This window comes from Xiphias gladius, chromosome 7 (genome assembly GCF_016859285.1).
Source record: "Xiphias gladius isolate SHS-SW01 ecotype Sanya breed wild chromosome 7, ASM1685928v1, whole genome shotgun sequence".
In the NCBI taxonomy this organism is placed as follows: domain Eukaryota; kingdom Metazoa; phylum Chordata; class Actinopteri; order Istiophoriformes; family Xiphiidae; genus Xiphias; species Xiphias gladius.
Genome location: NC_053406.1, coordinates 15,423,336 through 15,441,793, shown reverse-complemented (window position 1 = coordinate 15,441,793; position 18,458 = coordinate 15,423,336). Strand labels below are relative to the sequence as shown.

General features: G+C 40.7%; 2 protein-coding genes across 3 annotated transcripts in view; both read right to left on the bottom strand.

Annotated features, from left to right (window-relative positions):
• Positions 1-963: 963 nt before the first annotated feature.
• scn3b (sodium channel, voltage-gated, type III, beta) lies at positions 964-10,409 on the bottom strand. 2 transcript variants are annotated; one of them, XM_040131758.1, is made up of 5 exons: positions 9,847-10,409; positions 8,155-8,327; positions 7,806-8,034; positions 4,490-4,628; positions 964-1,992 (listed from the first exon to the last, which is right to left on the bottom strand). In XM_040131758.1, the coding sequence occupies exons 1-5, from the start codon at positions 9,899-9,901 to the stop codon at positions 1,986-1,988; spliced, it is 603 nt and encodes a 200-aa protein (XP_039987692.1). In that variant the 5' UTR covers positions 9,902-10,409; the 3' UTR covers positions 964-1,985. The 2 variants fall into 2 exon arrangements, with proteins under 2 accessions (XP_039987692.1, XP_039987694.1); XM_040131760.1 differs by lacking the exon at positions 964-1,992 and adding an exon at positions 2,024-2,727 and having other exon boundaries at positions 9,847-10,024.
• Positions 10,410-15,825: 5,416 nt separating this feature from the next.
• The window catches only part of LOC120792189 (zonadhesin), a 35,778-nt gene continuing 33,145 nt past the window's right edge, over positions 15,826-18,458 (bottom strand). The window contains exons 70-73 of the mRNA XM_040131259.1: positions 18,204-18,232; positions 17,971-18,102; positions 17,336-17,561; positions 15,826-16,358 (exon numbers count right to left, since the gene is read on the bottom strand). Coding sequence (XP_039987193.1) covers positions 16,294-16,358; positions 17,336-17,561; positions 17,971-18,102; positions 18,204-18,232 — 452 coding nt within the window. The 3' untranslated portion in view covers positions 15,826-16,293. The remainder of the gene's footprint in view (positions 16,359-17,335; positions 17,562-17,970; positions 18,103-18,203; positions 18,233-18,458) is intronic.

The following is an 18,458-nucleotide window of genomic DNA, read 5'->3' as shown; positions in this document are numbered from 1 at the left end:
AGGGAGAGACAGAGAGAGGCAAAGAGAGAGTGAGAGAGAGAGAGGTGGGGGGGTTCATAATTGCACTTTGACAATGCATTTCAATGCCATAATGCCATATTGTTGCAGAGTATTGGATGTGTTGCACAATTAACATGGATGGATGGATGGATGGATAAAAGGTGCACGTTACATTACCTGTTTGCCATTCAGACAACATACCTTACCTTGGTAGCCTTGTGGGAGGCATTTCTTCTGTTCCGGGGTAGTCTATCAACCCTCTTCTATTCCTCTAGGAGCAAAGCATGCTGGGTGATTGGTGGCTTCCTTATATTTTGTGAATAGTAAGTAATAAGACACTACATTTTTTTATGGCATAAATGAATGTGTCTCTACTATTTCATGGTAATATCTTTACCAGGCAGTGTGCCTTGCTACAGGCATGCCTGGGTTGCTATAACAACAGCTGCTGCTATATCTGTCACTGCTGTGGGTCACAGCTAGCTAAAGGAGCAATGTGCATCACACATCTCTCCCTAAGTGCCGGTCTTTTTCAAATCCTCTCTACCGGTACCTTCACCTACTGGTGTCCAACTTTGTGTCCCACAACCTCTTTGGCCTTGGTTATCTAGACCAGCTCTGATTGCACTGAATAAAACTCTCTGCTATACAGTACTGTGCCTCAGCTCTGTGAGGACAGACAATGAAAATACAGAGTTTACACATCAAGCAGAAGCAAATCAAAAGTTCTTTTTGTCAGCACTTATTCCAGAGGTGCTTACTGTGGTTGATTTAGAGTCAACGCCACCACATTCATAATAAGGAGAACGTAAGACAGAAGCTGCTGAGAGTTGGTACTGCATTTTCCTTTCAACATCCTGGTAAAAGTCCAAAAGTTGATTCATGTTATTGTGCAATGTCAATGGCGTCTGCACAATTACACTGAAGTTAGAAGTTTGCAGTGAAAAGAAGAGCCTCAATGTGGACTGTGGAATGCATTGTATTTAATAGCTCAAAAACAGCTCAGTCACACAGAAGATGTCACACGTGTAATAGACAAAGAACAGGGTGGTATGACTGAATCACAAAATATAAATTTCTGCTATAGAAATAGGCACACATTTAGTCTCAATAGCAATGCTACTGTAGAACATCAGCAACAGTCAAAGCCTATTAATAAATTTTAGAGTAACTGTATGCAGTAAGACTTAACCTACTAAATGTACTTTGATAATAGAGCTGAACATGGATTAAGGATTTACACAAAGGAGCGTATAGGAAAGACCTCTATATGAATTCAGATCAGCTGAAATAGTGTGACTTGACATGGTTTCGTATGTTTTATATAGTTCCATTACACTGATGCGTAGAGCAAAATAGGGAGAAATGCACATCCATGCAGTATAAAAGCTATGCAATCCATTTTCCTTAAAAAGACATTAAAAAGATATGGGCCAGTATAAATTAACATGTGACCCAAAATCTCAGCGTGGTCTATAAAATTGTTATAAAACAAAATAAACTAAACAAGCAAGTACTACAGAGTCAGCATAACAGCCTTGACAGCAGTAGGGCAGGTTTTTTCTTTTCCATGGACCACATCTTTTTATATAGGTTATAAATCACACATAGGCACCACTTACTACAAAGAAAATGTTATTACTCTACGAACTGGCAGGTCCAAATGAAACATGGCTGGTATTTATCTGATAATAAGTACAGGCCACCGACATTGTTGTTCTTTAACCTGCTGCATTTGTGAAAGCACTTGACTTCAGATAACTGGCACGAAGGTAAAAAAAAAGATGAGAGGAAAAGGAGGAGAAAAGTCGAGCATGGACATTTTTGACTGGCTCTTCACAAGACACAGTCGATACACAGGGGAGGTCAGTTGGCAGGATTCCCATGGCTGTCAGGGAGTAATGATACCTTCATAGAGGCATAGATAAAGTTGTGGAATCTATGCCTGTTTCTGTCATATGACACTGAAGTCCCGTTGTGATTGGTCAATACCTGAAACGAGCAGGGAACATATACCCTCTTATTCAACATGGAATGATGTATATGCTAAATAACTAGTGTCAGATCTGCAATATAAAACAATATAAAAACTGCACATCATCTCTTTCTCATAAACAGCTGTGTCCTTTAGGATTGTAATAACTCAGGAGCTTTGATTCATATACATGCAAATGCCATACACTTTAGATTACTATCTTAACTATGCAGAGCAGTCCCAGAGGAGACTTGGTTTGAATTGTACATATTTGATTTTGTCATGCTCATATTGAACTGTTGAATGAAATACTTCACAAATTCTACCAGTTTTCACATGAGACTTCAAGCCTTTCTTACATGCAGTATAATGAAAAACTTAACTCAATACTATTTACCCTGCGTCAAACACATTTCTCACGGCAGATTCTTGATCATGAGAGAGACTGTATACTAAATGGAGAGTGAGTACAAATGGAGGACCAAAAATGGCAGGAATGAAAGCCCTTTTGAAGGGAATGGGCAAGAGGATGCATAAGGTGCTGAAGCAACAGGACTCCACTACAGAGCTGCACAGATATGTATAATAAAGGTACAGACAATGAGTTGAGAGAGAGGGGGATGATTCCACTGTTTGGGATCAGGTTGAGAGAGTCACATGTAAAATACCGTGTCACTGACAACCACTTTTATTCGGTAACAGGAGCGGCTGGATTGTCTTTCTGCTCAGAGGGTATGGCTAGGTAGTTTGTCCTGCAGGCACATTGGTAGAAAAACACAGCAGTGTCTAAGAACTAGTGGTAGGGACCCCTCTACCAACATACACCACGGTCTAGTTCTGGTTAAAGTTTGAACAGCATTCACTACAGTTCAACATGACTGAAGTTCCTACTTTTTGGGACAATGGGGCTTTTGTGCATAAATGCTTGCCCCTTACTAACGAACGCACAGCGTCAGAGGGAATTCATTTTGAAGGATAAAAACCATCACTGCTATGTGAGCAGTGTTGAGTTACTGTACATCAGGAAGACAGTATTTGACATCAAACTTTCATATCATTAAAAACCATAAAACCTTCTCTAAATGTGCACTCAGTTCAGTAGAGCTGCACAGAAACTGTGTAGACAAAGCAAAAAAAAAAAAAATTCACTATAATGAAAGGAGTTTTGTGACTGTGTCAGCAAATATCAGCTTTCCATCTTTTCTGTCAGTAACACGGGTAAAATGACCTGAGCCACTAATGCATCACAAAATGTCACCTCATAATGTTCTAGCTGGGGTACATTTTAATTAAGCCCAGGTATCTAAGAATTCAACCACAAAGCAGCCTCTTTGAGTGGTTGTAGCTTCTCACTGTGGGATGTGTTGTCATACAGGTCAGTAATGGCTGTGAGGTGGCCACAACCCATTAACTCCAATTCCAATCCATTAATTCAATTAGTTGCTTGTGTAACCTAGAGTAACCAGGCACAAGTCAACATACATGGACAATAAGGTTTAAAATAATAAATGGATATATGGAGCTTTCCTTTAAAGGAAATTCCTACTTTTCCTAGATTTAGTACCAAATTATGCTGTTCATTCTAGGAAACTTTTGTTCCCCTGGCAAACAACATGGTAAACAGAAACACCTTTCTATTGTATTGCAGAATATTTTAAGGTTATTCTCTTATGTTGCTTTGTGTCCTCCCCCCCGTATAATTACTGTTCTGAAGCATAAATAGTGTTAGAAATGCCTTTGGCTGTACGTGTCAATGAGGACGTCAAATTTGGAACCAGAATTAATTGTCTGCAAAACCACAATAACTTTATCAGCACGTGTGCTGTGTGTTATCTATGATTTTTCTGTTCGGGACATAAATTGCCTGTTCAAAAGTTGTCAACCTGGGTCGGCTGGCCCAGTCAACATCGTGACAATCCGGTGGGAGCTGACTACACAGGTGCATTCTGGTCTTTGTCAGCAGTGAGAAGGTGATGCAAAAAGTCAATTTCTGATGGAGCTGCAAATCCACCAAGGGTGTAAAAAGGTTGTTTAGAAAAAAGAGCAGTCAGCAGTGCTTAGAATTATTCGGTCCTGTCAGGCAATCTAAGTGAAAAGACAGATTACTGTTGCAGGAGGGTAACGGACTGAGGCAATTACCTCTCTGCCTGTCTGTCTGTCTTTTTACCTTTCTGACTCTTTGCCCTCATCTGTCCTGCTTTCTTCTTGAATGCCTCCTAAATCTCTTTGGGCGACATGCTTATGAGATTTTAAAATTACTCTTATATAAGAACCAGAAATTCAAGCATACACATGTAACACTTTCAGCAATTTTGCACACACTGTCTTGCTGTGTTTTGAGTCATTGAGAAAAGAAAATTAGTGCAGATGTGTGTCTGCCGACCTGCTGACAACGGGTTTGTTTTTGGAACACACGGTGTTTCAATTAGCTTTTTTCAGTCGTACCCTGACTGACACTTATCTGTGATTGTGTCTGCCTGTACATCTGTACACTTATCTCAGTGCGGGACTCACGCTGTGTCTTGCGCCTGCTCATCAGACTTGGAGATCTTCCTGTAGCAGTAGACCATTTCTACCAGCAGCCAGCATGTCAAGAAAACCAGCAGCACATACATCATGATCTCAGAGTAGAGCGCTGTGGTGTCTTCACTGGCTGTGGAGCACAAACAGCAAGGGACATGTGTTATTCAGTATCCATCCTTCCTCTTGGGTTTTTTTTTTGTGAACAGAGCAGGGGAAACTGTTTTATTAATAAGTTTAAGTAAGTATGCTAGGCTTGTTCATGTATATGCAACAAAGCTGATCCACAATCAACTCAGTCATAATAGACAAGGTATCATTTCTACAGCATACTTCATTTTACTGAATAACAAGTCCAACTCAGTATGTACAACAGCTATTACTATGAAGATGAACTTTAAGCAAAGTCATGTTTTCTGGTGAGCATCCTGTTCCTAGATACACTTTAAAAATTATGCGCAAACTATTTTGTATACATAACATTATGACCATACCTGTGGGACAATGATAGTAGGGCCTATGGAGTTAAAGGTGCCCTGTGGAGTTTTCTTGTAAAACAAACAAAATGTATGTTTATATTCAGTGTTTCTTACTAGAATGCATCCCCAGATCTAACAAAAAATGCTAGAAGCATTTACTTCCACATAAAACATTTGCAAAGAGGATTTTTCTGACTATTTTGTTGCGTCCATCTTTGCTTGTGAGCAACCTTGTTCCTCACTACCCTTTGTGGCTGCATTGGTACATTTGCTGGCGTGCCAACAGCTGTCGATCAGCAGACTAGCGTGAAACTGATGGCAGGATGCGAACTGCACCACCAGCGTGCTCGCACACACGTCCATCCTTGTGCCCGTGCGTGATACAAACATAAAAGTGACCCACTCACAAAAACTTCCATGGCGCTACTGTTGGCCAAAAACTCCACAGAGTACCTTTCAATATGAAATAAGATGGATGTGCAAAGTCTCAGTGGTTCACAGGGCATGACACAGATTTTAAATTTTGAGATATGAGTACCTCATATTTTAGGTCATACTTTGATTTTATGTATACCAGCATAAGAGTAATAACATTATAACCAATTCATTAAGTTATATCATTGAATTTTTCTTAAAGGATAGGTTTGCATTTTTCCAAGTCAGTCTTAAATCAATACTCATATTCCAATTGAAGTAGTTTTTACCTGCTGTAATTTTTCCTCCTGTTCATACTGTTCATTAAAAAGATCCTTCTCCAACATGCTTCCAGTATAAGTGATGGGGGGGGGGGGGGGCGAAATAAGGTCCCTGTTCTGTGAAAAAATATATTCCAAAGTTATCTGAAGTTAATATGAGGCTTCAGCAGTCTGAGTTCCCTTAAACAAATGGCTATCTTCCAAAGTTACAAGCTTTTTAGGACAGAATTCCCTGTTTGTGTTTCCACAGACAGTGTTTCCTCTCTGAGCTGTGGTGGAAAAATAGTAACAGAATAGGGAATTTCACAAAAACAAGAAATGTATTTAAGCACAGACAGAGGACTGTGGATTTTCTAAAAATTAATTACAAAGGGGCCTTTTAATGCACAGTTTGAACAGGAGAAACGATTAAAGCAAGCAAAAACTGCTTCGATGTACATATGAGCACCTGACTGTTGTCTAAAAACAGACCTGAAAAAATGTAAACCTGCCCTTTACTATCTGTCATTTCAGGATCATTATGAGCCACTGTGAACTACTGTGCCAGTGAGTGTGTACCAAATTCCAGAGAGCCTGCTGACCAGACAATTGACATCATCATCGATGATTTAATTCTGCATTGTCTGCAAATAGAGCCTATTAGCGTAATACGATCCCTTAGATAAGAAAGGACAGATACATTTGTCGTGAGCAAATCCATTCTACTACTATGGACATCATTACCGTAACATGATAGCCAAGCTATAATGTGCAGTACACTGGCTGTAGGCTTTGTGAAATTTGATACCACTGTTGTATGAGGTGAGAAGTAGAGGCTTATAAGGATGTATGAAAAATAAAATAGCAGTATATTTTATAAAGTTGCACTTTGGAGGATAATCACATCCAAACTGGCACCTCTCTTTTTCCAAATACAAAAAAAAACAAAAAAAAACAAAAAAAAAACTGGGAATCAACAAGCCTATCTGTATATGCCTCTGATAGTGAACTATATAATACGTGCAAGCAGATATATATACTAAGTTAAAGAAATGGGGAGAGTTAAGTTGTTCCAAATATACATGTTGTATTGTATATTCGATCAAGGTGGAAAATGATACATTCAGCAAGCCAAGCATTCAGGAATCAGAATACATTACCCCTTATAATAGATAGCAAAGTAGCTGGTTTGAATTAACCCCTTCACTGACAACAGAAGAAAGCTTTGTCGGACAATAAAGGCAGACAAAACAAAACACACAATTATTCCTCTTCATGACAGTCACAAAAAGGGGAGAGAAGGAAAGTGATGTTGTTAGTGGCAGACTGCCCCCACACTGATGCATCACTTAGTGAAAACAGCGAGTTAGAAGTATATAATAAAATGCAAAACCCACTCAAAGTGTTCTGATAAACACTTTATGCAACATCAAAGGAGGGGCATGTGCGGGACAAAGAGAACACTAGGTACACAGAAGTCCACACAGCGCACAGACTAGTGTTTCTACCAGGAGGGATTCTAAATCGACATGTCTGAGCTGAACCTCTCCAGCACATACTGTGTGCAGCTGCATCATCATTATTATCATATTTAACCTAATAGCTGGGCCACTGTGTGTTTAAATGTGCAATACTGCAGGGAAATGATCAATTATGCTGTCCTGCATCTGCAAAGCAAACTCAACTGCTCCTCTTGAGAAACTACTGGACCATTACTGGCTTTATAAGAGCATATATTTATATTAAGGCCAAATATGAATTATATATGGGGCTGTAAAAATTATTTCTTGCATTTTTAATTTTTTAAATGTTTAAATGAAACAACTTTGTTACACAATATATTATGTCAATTGCAAAAGCAGCTTTCAAAACGAAGCTCAAGTGTCTGATTTGAGTTCTGGATCTCTCAGGACTGCAGTCTATTTTTGGTAACCTCACGGAGGCATGCCGCTGCCTGGGAAGCACTTAGCAGCAAACACAAGTTTGAGGCCTGAATAACCTTGTGCACAGCTCTGGAATATCCTCGCTAAACTGATTTATATCATCAGAGTCACTGAACACTGAGCGGTACTGATACGGAAACCAAGCATTTGGCTAAACCACAGCACGGAACAGAGCAGAATAACATGGAAGAAAGTGGAAAACAATTAGCCGCACCTTTCTCTTTCACCTTCAGCGTGATGTTGTTTATGATTAGGACAGAGGGAGTGAAGAAGTTAAACTCAAACTCGCGAAGCACGTGGCACTCATAGATACCACTGTCGTTATAGGTGACGTAATGGATTTGAATGGAGACATCCTGCAAGTCCTGGCTTCCGTTCCAGGTCAGACGGCCCTTTAATGGTCCGTCCAATTCTACTGCCGTGTCACCCTCATACTTGTATATCTGGGATAGAGGAAAAGAAAGCAGGCGTGCATAAAATATATACACAGTATACAATACACTAGTATGAACACACATACATACATGTTATTTAATGTATACAATAATGCCATAGCAACCTACATGAGTTTTAGGAATGTCTTTTCCGATTTTTGGCTTGTAGTACCAATCCACACGTGTCTTTGCTTTGACCTCCTCTCGCCTCAGACAGGAGATACACGTCAACATCATGGATTTCCCCAGGACTGCTTCGGTCTCCGATGGGATATTGACACATACTGGCTGGCTCAGGTGGACTGAAGGAGCGTGGAAATGTTACACACATTTAGCTCAGCAGCTAGCCTGATGAAAGCTCAGTCAAAATGTTCAAGTTCAAACGCCCAATCCACTCCAAAATTTGTTCTGCTTATTGTTACTTCACTTGGATGTTTGACTTTCACTGTGCAGAATGACGTATGCGCTGAGTTTGACACTAGATGGGTGTTTATCTGTGCTCGCCTCAAGTCTCCGTTTAAGATGTGTAAGTATATAGTGATTGGTGATATCACAACTACTCAGCGTATGCAACTTACAAAAGATATGGAAACTTATTTAAAAAAATAGGCTTTTCATTGAAGTGGGAGACATGTTAAATCTTGAATCAGAGAATTTTCATAGGTCTTAGAACATGTTTGGAGGGGAGCTTTAAATGTTATGCTTAGTTCATCAGTAATTAAACTCTGAAAAAATTAAAGTATAGACCACACAGAGCAGCAGTTTTTAAGAGAGCTCCTCAATGCTTGTCATGAGGATTTCAGTGTGAAAGTGCTTAAAGATGCAGCTATAATTCCTCGTGTCCAAATTCTATGCAATGATTACTTCTCAAACCGCACTGTCAGTGATGCCATTCTCAGTCATTGTTCAATGACCACACACACTACGGTGCCCAGCCTTTCTTATCGAGGTCATCGGCTCTCGCAATCTGTGCGCTGAATACAACGTTGAGCCGGACGGAAAACTCAGTAGGCGTAAAAAAGACATAAGTTCAATTATACAGCTCTGTGACCACTGGAGACACTTGAGCCATTATGCTGATAGCAGATGCAAGATCGTCCAGGCCAGTGAGCACTAATGAGGGCCTCTGCTCATTAGGAATAGATGGAGTCACGGATGGATGCAGGAACTGTGGGTAGTGTAGGAAGAGAACGGCAAAGTATTGGTGGGCAAGCAGGGAGAAGGGGAAGAACTGAAAGAAATTGATGTATACTGCGAATGCATTACAAGGGCTGGAAAAATTAGAGGAAGGCAGAGGCGGGGATTATAAATGCAAAGATTGATTTCTTGTAAAGTGAAGTGAAGCAGTAATCTCAGTGAGCTCACCACATGGCTGTCTTTGTGTGACTGTTGCAATGTCCGGTGCAGTGCTCTTATATAATAACCCAAAGTCCCCCTGGGCAGACAGTGACAACATTGATTCCATCTCATCTTCTTTTTTTTTTTTTCTTTTTTACTGAGGGCCTATACAAACACGTGGAAAGGAGGTGGGGGGGGGAGAAGGGAGATGGTGAAGTCGAGGAGGAAACCAGAGAAAGGGAACAGGTGAAAGAGAAAAAGTGAATCCGTTCTAAATGCTGACACCACTGAGCAGTGTTGCACTCGGCAGGCGTCAGTGGGACTGCTCGGAAACTGGGTTTTGAGTTCACAGCCAGTTGGAAGACTCTCAATCCACTGACAAGGCCCATGGTTAATCACCTGTGCATCTCTGTGACGCTGGAATAAGGCATGCAGCTCACACAATCAAACCACTGTTCAAACATCTTGCGCCGTCATACTCACCGATAAAAATCAAAAGTACCAGAGTATGCAGGTGCACTCTGGTTTGAGTTAGCATACTGAGCCCTTTTCTGCGGCTGCTGGTGGACAGTGTCCCCTCCAGCTGCTGCTCTTCAGAGGAACCTACAAGTTTGTCTTCGCAGGAGGCCAGGAGCGAGATTCCCAGGAGTTGTCGGGGATGACTTCAGGACCACGGACAGCGCCTCTCCTCGGCAGGCGAGGAACTTCCCGCTTCACGACTGAAAAGCCGAAGCCAGCTGTCTGCAAGGAGGCAGGAGTTGACACCGCGGAAGGTACGAAAGAGTCGCAGAAACCACGCCGCTGAATCGTAACGTGCTCATCTAGTCATGTAAGTCTTCAAACGACCCCCCCCCCCCGGCTCGCCATTCATCCTCTGGCTGGAAAGAACTAACTTCGTTATTCCCTCCGCTCGGCGAGACAAACGAGTCCGTGATGTGCGGCAGCTGCCGGGGTGATGCAACAGTTCCTCCGCTCACAAATGTTGTCATTCAGTCCGGATCCATCCAGAGACACAGGAAAAAAAAAAAAAAAAGAGTTTGGGGGGGGGGGGGCGAGGAGGAGGAACCTGTGGATTCTGAAAAGCCGATTCAGTCACTTACTGTTGCGAGATCTGGAGTCGGCCAAAACAATAACAGTTCTCTTATTTCACCCCCTCATACAACACCACCACTGGCTGTCTGAAGTCCGTTGTCCTCCATTAAGGATGACTAATGTCATTTCCCCGCCGCCGCTCTCTGCCTTTGTTTTTCAGCAGCCACTTCGCGCTGGCAGGGGCAGAGGCGTTGATACGCATGCGTGAGTCACTCCCCTCCTACGCGACAATGTGCGTGAGCATATGACTGTCATTTGGTTAGGCGTAAGCGACTCATCACGCAAGCCGGTTCGCGGTCGGTTTTTCTCGTTTTGCCCGCAGGCTGATGAGCCAGACCAACAGAAGACGGCATATCCTTACAGCCCCGTGTACATATAGAAAACTAATGCTTTCTAATCGGTTTTATTAAAGCTCCTTCCATCAAGAAGAATAATGAGGCCCAAAACTGTCATGCGTTACATAACCTTGCTGAAAAACCAGAGCTCCTTCTCAGGACAGTTGATTTGTTACACATCAGCACTCCCCTTATTTCTACTGCCAAAGTCTCTCCAGCGTGCTCCCAGTCCAACAGCAAAAATAGGATCACCGTTCAGAGGATAGAGTGGTTCAGCTTGGTCTCTCAACAACAACAACAACAACAACAACAACAACAACAGTCTGGCTGCAGGAATAGAGGCATGCGGGTTTACAAAGTGCACAAACTGTACTCAATACTAAGGCATATCTACATGGATGCAGACATAAAAGCATAAAATAGTACTACACATGCAAGAATTCATACCCCTGGATTATGTCATATGAATGCCAGGCACATACACAGATTAATCTATATCTCTGGCTTACTGCACAACGCACTAATCTAATGATCTTCCATCTTCTGGAGTTTAGCCTGAAAAGGGTCTGCCCTTTCCTGTGACATTCTTTCTATATTTGTGTACAAACTCTTCCACTCTGCAACAACTGCCTCTGTTTTTCTCTCCTTTGACTCCCTTTTCTTTAATCATTTAAGGGATAAACAATGCTAAATACAAGGGGGAAAGAAGAAAACTTTTAATCCAGCTAACATGATTCAGAGAATCCGGTAGACAAAAAAAAATCATTCCTGTCCATCACATGAGCACAACCTGTGCAAAAGAGGACTGAGATGCCTGCTGAACAGTGTAATTATATCAGATTTTTTTTCTCTCTCATTGAAAATGGTATTGATTTGTCTCTCTTGTGAAAGCTGAAAGATGTGATGAGGATACAATAAAATGGCCAGCAGACTGAATCCACAGGGTACATTTAGCTTTTTTCCCTGTCTTTTTCTATTCTATAGACCTGCAGTCCACCCGCTATGAATATCAATAAACTTACATTGACAAGTATACAATGTGCTTTCTTGTGGAAAATCTATTACCTGCTCTAATCTATATGTATTTCCTTCCGTATGAAAAAAGGTTGTGAAAAGGCTGTGCTTCTTCACAAAGAAAATCTTTTACATATAACTGATTGTATGCTAAAATGTTCCAGTTTAATCTGTTTGATTTGTAAAAAAAAAAAAAAAAAATCTATGAATGATTTTCGTAACTTCATGAACATAAAGTCATGATCGTCAATATTTCGGTCTGTATTATCATAATTATATACAGAGATACTGACCATGAGATGCTGATTCTGTGTTTCGATTTGCAAGTCACGAACTAAATTCTTTTCTTTCATCTCAGCTGTTTTTCTCCATCCCAGATGTTTCTGAGACACCCACCAAGAAAATCAGGATTACTGTGATGTCGTTATCTGTCAACTCTGTGAAAGAACAAAAAAAAAAAGAAAAAAAGAAAAAAACAGGTTAAGATGCACCTGCGATACGAACACCCTCAGGCCTGAAAGAGCCACAATAATGTCGCTGTGCCATCACAGCATTTAATCTTGCAGCTATAGTATCTGGAGTAATAAGAGGATTACTCCAGAGGAGAGTGGGAATCAAGGGTTTGATAATTTCCCCAGTATTATGTGCTTTAAAATTTACGCATTAACAAAGTCGACTCCGCGTTTCTGTTTTGAGTTTCTTTTTTGTATTCATCTGTAAACATCTTGTGAGTGTGCCTGTAGGACACACTGTGTTAGAGCTGTAAAATGCTGAAAACTGTTGAAAGAGTGAATCAATAGGTGTTTGCAGTAATGCTTAGCATTACTGGTGCAGATTTTAACTTAGAAAGAACAGCAAAGAGACAGCTGAGTGCACTATTGTGTTGCTGTCAGCATCAGCAGTAGGCTGGCATTCTGAGGAGCAGACTGAATATGGCAGGCCTGGTTGAACCACATCCTGGAGATAAGGAAACCATAGCAACAGTAATGCAGTGCCACGGTGACCGCAGGAGGTCTGCTTAGCGATAGCCCGCAGACTCAAGAAGACAACGGGAAGCCTCAAGCTCAGCTCTATACATCCACAGGTATCCAGCTTGTTTGGCTTACTCTGAAAGCATTTCAGAGAATAAAGGTGAATAAAAAAAAAAATGTGTTTTCACACTTCAAGTGTTGCTCTGCGTTCAGGTCGAATGGCTTTCACCGCAGGGTGCACACTTGTGACGAATACAGCACATTTTGAATATGTGAGGGTAAACTTATCCTAAAGAAAATACCAACTCTAATACCGACAAGCATGACACCAATTTTCTTTGGTGAATTTGACTCAAAATGCAGCTTTAACCAGGAATTTATTTGAAGAAATTAATAATTAAGTGGCTGAGTGTATAAATGGTTGATTTAGAGAAAGTATGTGTTTGTTCATTTATGTATGTATATGTGTGTGTGTGTGTGTGTGTGTGCAGGGGCCCTTGAGGACTTACTACAGGGCAGATTTCTAGGGATTTGGAAGGATTTCAAGATTACAACATGATTACAGCAGACAGACATGGATGAAACATGCTGGAAATGGAGATGTAAATCTCACGTGATGCTTGCTGGAAAAACCTAATCAAAACCTAATACAATTTGGACAGTGTAAGCAAGGCATTTACTCATCTCTCTAAAGATCTACCATCTACATTTAGGTACATAAGTATTTGGACAGTGACAGAATTTCTGTAATTTTACCTCTCTACACCACCACAATGGATTTGAAACAAAGCCAAAAAGATGTGATTGAAGTGTAGACTTTCAATTTTAATTCAAGGGGTTTTAACAAAAATATCACATTAAGCGTTTAAGACTTACAACCATTTTCATACATAGTCCCTCCAGTTTCAGAGGCTCAAAAGTAATTGGACAAACCAATCTATTCATAAATGATTATTTTTAATACTTGGATGAAAATCCAACTATTAAAAATCTGAGCAGATAGTACAGCCTTATACAATTTAGAATTCACCCTGCTACTTCTATCAGTCACATTATCAATAAACACCAGTGACCCAGTTCCATTGGCAGCCATACATGCCCGTGCCATAACACTGCCTCCACCATGACTGACAGATGATGTGGTTTGCTTTGGGTCATGAGCCGTTCCTTTCCTTCTCCATACTCTTCTCTTCCCATCATTCTTGTACAAGTTAATCTTGGTTTTATCTGTCTAAGAATCTTGTTCCAGAACTGGGAAGGCTTTTTTAAAATGTTTTTTGGCAAAGTCTAATCGAGCCTTTCTGTTCATGATTGTTACCAGGGGTTTGCACCTTGTGGTAAACCCTCTGTATTAACATTCATGAAGGCGTCTCTGGATTGGAGACTTTGACAATGACATGCCTACCTCCTCGAGTGTGTTCTTGACCTGGCCAGATTTTTTGAAGAGCTTTTCTTAACCAAGGAAAAAATTCTGCGATCATCCACTTTAGTTGTCTTCTGTTGTCTTCCAGGCCTTTTGGTGTTCGCCAGTGCATTCCTTCCTTTTAAGAATGGACCAAATTGTTGATTTGGCCACTTCTAAAGGTTATGCCATCTGTCTGACAGGTTTTTTTCAGTTTTTTCAGCCTAATGATGGTCCCCTTCATTTGCCTCGACACATCTTTGGACCGCATAATGAGAGTTCCCATGAACAGCTACCAAATGCAAATTCAACACTGGGCATCAACTCCAGACGTTTTATCTGATTAATTTGTCATGAAATAAAAACTTATGTAGCTAACTATGTTCATTCTCTATCCAACTGTGGGTCGACTGTATCTACATTCTGCACTCATCTGCACTGATGCACTGTGAAATTACGTTGGATGTTGCAGTTACAAAATATATAAATTACATATACAAAATATCACAAGTCTGCAACTGTTCAGAAAAATTTGATTAAAAAAACGGCTGTGAGTGAGTTCCTGGGAGCAGTGTAGGGTGTGCTTGCATGCATCTGACTGTTTACCATTTTGTCGTGGTAAGATGAAACAGGAAAAACAATAACATGCTACAAAACTACATTCAAATGAAACCTGAGATCTCACACAGAAACCTATGCATGTGATATTATCTATCTATAGAGATATTTATATAGATATATATCTATATACACACAAATATACTCACATGAACATCACACACAGACTGTCTTCCTAAAAATAACCCGTGTTTTGATCTTAACAACTAGAGCAAGCATAATGTTGCACCACACAAACATTTCCGCACACATGACTCCAGAGCAGGTCTGCATGAAGTTATATGATGCTGTATCCCACTCTGTCACGCACACATACAAACAGGCCGGATCAGTGGCACATCACAGCTAATCTAATTGATAAGGCATATAATATCCGGGAGCCACTGAACCACACCCCTTATATGCACAGACGCACAGATACACACACACAGAGCCACAGGGCATTGCCAGATTCAACCCGGGGGACTTGGCACAGACCTCTAAGCTAACACTGATAGTAAGTGAAGACTTGTTCCATCTGACCTTCTGATTTGGCTCACAGCCCCCTGTAGGAATACTCACTTTCTATTATAAGACCCAGAACCCTGGGCATCAGATAAACCATGGAACCAGAAGGCAGCAGTCTGACAGTGTAGGCTTCTCTCCGGTGCAGATCCAACAGGCTTTCTAGTTTTATAGCTACTTTTAATTTCACTTAGTTAGCCTGTTGGTTGTAGACAAATCTCACTAAATGAAAAGGGATCAGAAAAGAAAGGTTAGAGGTTAATATTAAATATTCATGAAGACATGCGAGTCGTCACCTCTACACAAGGGAGAGGTTGTTGTGAGCAGGAAGTGACACAGAAGCAAAAGTGTCACCTTGTGTTCATTCAGCTGAAGTTTATTGTCTTAATTAGAATATGGTAATGGATGGAGACTGTTTTTGAGGCTGGTATTAATTCCTCACTGAGAAACTATTTGGATAAGATGACAGATTATGTCACACCGCTGCTTGTTGCCAGAATTTATTTCTGTCTGGCATTACAGATAATTAAAAAGAATACAGCTGAACTGTTTTAAAGCTGGTGCAGATGAAGACAGAGGTCACTCGGATCATTCCCCAACAAGCAAGACAGAATATCGTAGTGTACACAGATAACCTAGCTATTTTTGGCAGAAATGGAAAGAGCACAAAAAGGCAGGAGACTGAGAAATATTGGTGCGAGAACCACATAAACAACACATTTATAGCATTTATCTGTATTCAGATCCAGTTTCTTATCAGTATGCAACCACATGTCATCAGTGTCCGTATGTCAATTGTGATTTTCTATTGGGATCTGAAAGTTTTCCTCCTGTTTTCCTGGGACATTAAGATGCAGCTGATCTTGGCTCTCTAGCATCTGGCAGTCCAGTAATGTTTGTGGGGTTTGTTGCTCTGGACAGCTTCACTCCTCTGCTAGTCAGAAATATGACTCTCCAGTTTATAGTGATCAAGACCTCTGCTCTCTACGGTTTGTTAGCTGTGAGTTTGGCTAGCTGGAATACTGTCTTGCCGCTGGCCGTCAGTGGGACTGCAGCCATCTGCATCAGATAAACCATGGAACCAGAAGGCAGCAGTCTGACAGTGTAGGCTTCTCTCCGGTGCAGATCCAACAGGCTTTCTAGTTTTATAGCTACTTTTAATTTCACTTAGTTAGCCTGTTGGTTGTAGACAAATCTCACTAAATGAAAAGGGATCAGAAAAGAAAGGTTAGAGGTTAATATTAAATATTCATGAAGACATGCGAGTCGTCACCTCTACACAAGGGAGAGGTTGTTGTGAGCAGGAAGTGACACAGAAGCAAAAGTGTCACCTTGTGTTCATTCAGCTGAAGTTTATTGTCTTAATTAGAATATGGTAATGGATGGAGACTGTTTTTGAGGCTGGTATTAATTCCTCACTGAGAAACTATTTGGATAAGATGACAGATTATGTCACACCGCTGCTTGTTGCCAGAATTTATTTCTGTCTGGCATCACAGATAATTAAAAAGAATACAGCTGAACTGTTTTAAAGCTGGTGCAGATGAAGACAGAGGTCACTCGGATCATTCCCCAACAAGCAAGACAGAATATCGTAGTGTACACAGATAACCTAGCTATTTTTGGCAGAAATGGAAAGAGCACAAAAAGGCAGGAGACTGAGAAATATTGGTGCGAGAACCACATAAACAACACATTTATAGCATTTATCTGTATTCAGATCCAGTTTCTTATCAGTATGCAACCACATGTCATCAGTGTCCGTATGTCCATTGTGATTTTCTATTGGGATCTGAAAGTTTTCCTCCTGTTTTCCTGGGACATTAAGATGCAGCTGATCTTGGCTCTCTAGCATCTGGCAGTCCAGTAATGTTTGTGGGGTTTGTTGCTCTGGACAGCTTCACTCCTCTGCTAGTCAGAAATATGACTCTCCAGTTTATAGTGATCAAGACCTCTGCTCTCTACGGTTTGTTAGCTGTGAGTTTGGCTAGCTGGAATACTGTCTTGCCGCTGGCCGTCAGTGGGACTGCAGCCATCTACGCCAGGATAATGCTCCCTCTGCCCCTGCTGAGTGGTGCTGCTGTCTGTTTGTGTACGGCCTCTTCTCCCATCTTTTGACTTGCTGTCATGCTGCTGGCACCGTCTGATCTGGCTTAATGTGATTTGGAGCTCATTGAGGCGCTGTGATACATGGCGTCTCTTCAGTTCCAGCAGGATTGTTCCATTACGACTCAGGCTTGGCATGCTTGTTGGTGTTGCCCTCTGCAAAAGGACAGATCACAGAGTATTGACTGTAGAGGATGTTGGATAAAAGATATAGATGAATTTATGTGTATAGTCTCAAGCAATGATGCACATATGCAAACAAAGGCATACATCATATTCATGAATACTGATTCACACATTTTTCTCTTAAGTCAAGGGTGAATAGGAGCATTTGAATGATTTATCACCAATCAACTAAATGTTTCAGTGTAATATGTCATTTTTATGTATGAAATGCTATACTAGTCAATATAACAGTTAAATTGTATATCTCAGCATGTTGAAATTTGTGGGACATAAAACAAAGCAAGTTAACGTCTAAGCCCTTCACAACACAGCTACCATGCAGATTAATTGTTTGGATTATGCAATTTCATATGTAATATGTAATATTCCAGCTAATTACCGCACAATGGCTTCCAGCACTCTCCTCTCTCTCCTTTTGCCATGTGCTCATTTGAGCTCTCTTCTGTAGCTGCACGCTAAGCTGCAAGAATGACTCATTCAAGTGGTCAATTTCCTCCTCTATACAGGATATCTGGAATAAAGGAAATGTTTAAGTTACATGCGTGGTGCTTGGAGGACCGTGACTGTTCTCTTAAATTAAGACAGTATATTATTTGTAACGGGGAGATGTACCTGCATCGGTGTCCCTTTTGGTAGTAAACCTGCAGAAATTAAACTAGACTTTAAATTCTTCAGAATTAAAAAACCAAAAGTGTGTAAGACTCCTAATAAGACCTTGACAGGTTTTCCATTGATCAAGGATCAAAAGTTTCTGGTCCTTACACCAGGTTATGAATCTTTTTATATGAATGTCATAATTATCATCATTTTTAATCAAACAATTCTGCAACTTTCCAGCTTCTAAGTGGTGAAAAATTTAGATTTTCA

Excerpts from the sequence above, each read along its gene's own strand:
- scn3b (XM_040131760.1), bottom strand. The coding sequence starts at position 9,901 with ATGCTAACTCAAACCAGAGTGCACCTGCATACTCTGGTACTTTTGATT. Across the intron at positions 4,629-7,805 it reads GCTGAAGGTGAAAGAGAAAG|CCAGTGAAGACACCACAGCG; the intron begins GTGCGGCTAATT and ends TGTGCTCCACAG. Across the intron at positions 2,728-4,489 it reads GAGCAGGCGCAAGACACAGC|GACAAACTACCTAGCCATAC; the intron begins GTGAGTCCCGCA and ends ATGTGCCTGCAG.